This window comes from Trichechus manatus, unplaced genomic scaffold (genome assembly GCF_000243295.1).
Source record: "Trichechus manatus latirostris isolate Lorelei unplaced genomic scaffold, TriManLat1.0 scaffold00176, whole genome shotgun sequence".
In the NCBI taxonomy this organism is placed as follows: Eukaryota; Metazoa; Chordata; class Mammalia; order Sirenia; family Trichechidae; genus Trichechus; species Trichechus manatus.
Genome location: NW_004444112.1, coordinates 4,941,145 through 4,943,483, shown reverse-complemented (window position 1 = coordinate 4,943,483; position 2,339 = coordinate 4,941,145). Strand labels below are relative to the sequence as shown.

At 45.1% G+C, this 2,339-nt stretch overlaps 1 protein-coding gene across 1 annotated transcript in view; it reads right to left on the bottom strand.

Moving 5' to 3' along the window:
• Nucleotides 1-2,172, bottom strand: part of LOC105756814 (zinc finger protein 721-like) — a 51,729-nt gene extending 49,557 nt beyond the window's left edge. The window contains exon 1 of the mRNA XM_023741208.1: nucleotides 2,161-2,172. Within this exon, the coding sequence (XP_023596976.1) occupies nucleotides 2,161-2,172 (12 nt within the window). The remainder of the gene's footprint in view (nucleotides 1-2,160) is intronic.
• Between the last annotated feature and the right edge of the window lie 167 nt (nucleotides 2,173-2,339).

The window sequence follows — 2,339 nt, the reverse complement described above, 5'->3', positions numbered from 1 at the left end:
GTTATACCTGGGGTTATAATTCCATATGGGAATGGATTTTCTTTGTTAAGAAGGCAGTATTATTGTAGGGTGTGGGGTATTTTCTTTTTATTGTGCTTTAGGTGAAAGTTTACAGCTCAAGTTAATTTCTCATACAAAAATTTATACACATATTGTTATGTGACATTAGTTGCAGTCCCTACAATGTGACAGCACACTCCCTCTTTCCACCCCAGGTTTCTCGTGTCCATTCAACCAGTTCCTGTCCCTTCCTGCCTTCTCATCCTGCCTCCCGACAGGAGCCGCCCATTTGGTCTCATGTTTCTGACTGAACTAAGAAGTACACTCGTCATGAGTATTATTTTATGTTTTATAGTCCAGTCTAATCTTTGTCTGAAGAGTGGGCTTCGGGAATGGTTTCAGTTCTGGGTTAACAGAGTGTTTGGGGGCCATAGTTTCGGGGGTTCCTCCAGTCTCTGTCAGGTCTTTTTACGTGAATTTGAGTTCTGTACCCCACTTTTCTCCTGCTCCCTTGGGGACTCTCTGTTGTGTTGCCTGTCAGAGCAGTCACTGGTGGTAGCCAGGCACCGTCTAGTTCTTCTGGTCTCAGGCTGATGGAGTCTCTGGTTTATGTGGACCTTTTGACTCTTGGGCTAATATTTTCCTTGTGTCTTTGGAGTCCTTCATTCTCCTTTGCTCCAAGTGGGTTTGGACCAATTGATGCATCTTAGATAGCCGCTTGCAAGCTTTTAAGACCCCAGATGTCACTCACCAAAGTGGGATGCAGAACATTTTCTTAATAAACTTTGTTATGCCTATTGACCTAGATGCCCCCCGGATGTAGGGTGTGTTTTGAGTCAATCTCTTTTGAGATATACAAAGAGCAGATTAGGCATAGAGAAATAAGCAGAGATGGAGGAAGACAGATGCCATCCCACATGAAGATCACCCAGGAGCAGAAACTCAAAAGAGACAAGGACCTTCCCCCAGAGCGGACAGAGAGATAAAGCCTCCCCCTAAAGCCAGTGCCTTGAATTTGGGCTGCTGGCCTCCTGAACTGTAAGAAAATAAATTTCTGTTTGTCAAAGCCATCCACTTTTGTTATTTCTGTTATAGCAGCACTAGATAACTAGACAGCATGGTTGATATTTTGGAGACAGATCATTCTTTACTATGGGGCCATCCTGTGCATTGTAGGATGTTTAGCAGCATCCCTGGCCTCTACCCACTAGATGCCAGCGGCACAACCTCCTCTCAAATCACGACAACCAAAAATGTCTCCAGACATCGCCAGATGTCCCTTAGGGGACAAAATCACCACTGCCTGAGAGTCAACAGCTTAGTGGAACAGAAAACAATTTGGAAAGTTTCAGGGTGAACATATGGATTAATTTCCCAGGGCTGCTGTTAACAAATGGTTTATGCATAACTGCTAACCTAATGGTTGGTGATTCAAACCCACTCAGTGGTACCACAGAAGAAAGCCCTGGCGATCTGCTCCATAAAGATCGCAGCCTAGGAAACCCTATGGAGCAGTTCTACTCTGTAACACATGGGGGTTTTCAAGACTGTGACCTTTCAGGAGCAGATTGCCAGGCCTGTCTTCTGAGGTGCCTTTGAACTGCTAACCTTTTAGCTAGTAGCCGAATGCTTAACCACTTGCGACACCCAGGGACTTCTGTAAAGATAGTTGTTGTTGGGTGCTCCTGAGTCGATTTCTGACTCATAGTGACCCCATGTGATAGAGTAGAACTGCCCCACAGGGTTTTCTTGGCTGTAATCTTTATGGAAATAGATGGCCGGGTCTTTCTCCCAAGCCATTGGGTAGGTTTAAACTGCCAACCTTTCAGTTAGCAGCCAAGCGCTTAACCATTGTGCCACAGGGCTCCTGTAAAGACAGTACAACTCAATAATTGAGCCCATTTATTGAGTGTTTTCTATGTGTTGGGCCCGCTTCTAAGCTCCTTACAAGAATTTACTCATTCCCAGCCCAGCTGACACCTTGATTTCGGCCTTACAAGACCCTAGGCAGAGAGCCCAGCCAAGCTTGCAGAACTCCTGATCTATAGAACTGTGAGATATAAATGGGTGCTGTTTAAGGTACTACGTTTGGGGTCATTTGATACACAGCAATGGGAAATGAATACAACTGTCACAACACTCTTATGAGGTGGGTGATACTGTGAGCTCCATTGTACAGATGAGGAAACCGAGATACAGAGAGAGAGACTAACTTGTCCGAGTCCACACAGGTAGTATATGATGAGTGCAAAGGGCCTGGGGCAGGAATATGACAAGTAAGCCAAAACCAAACTTGTTGCCATTGAGTCTATTCCAACTCATAGTGACCCTATAGGACA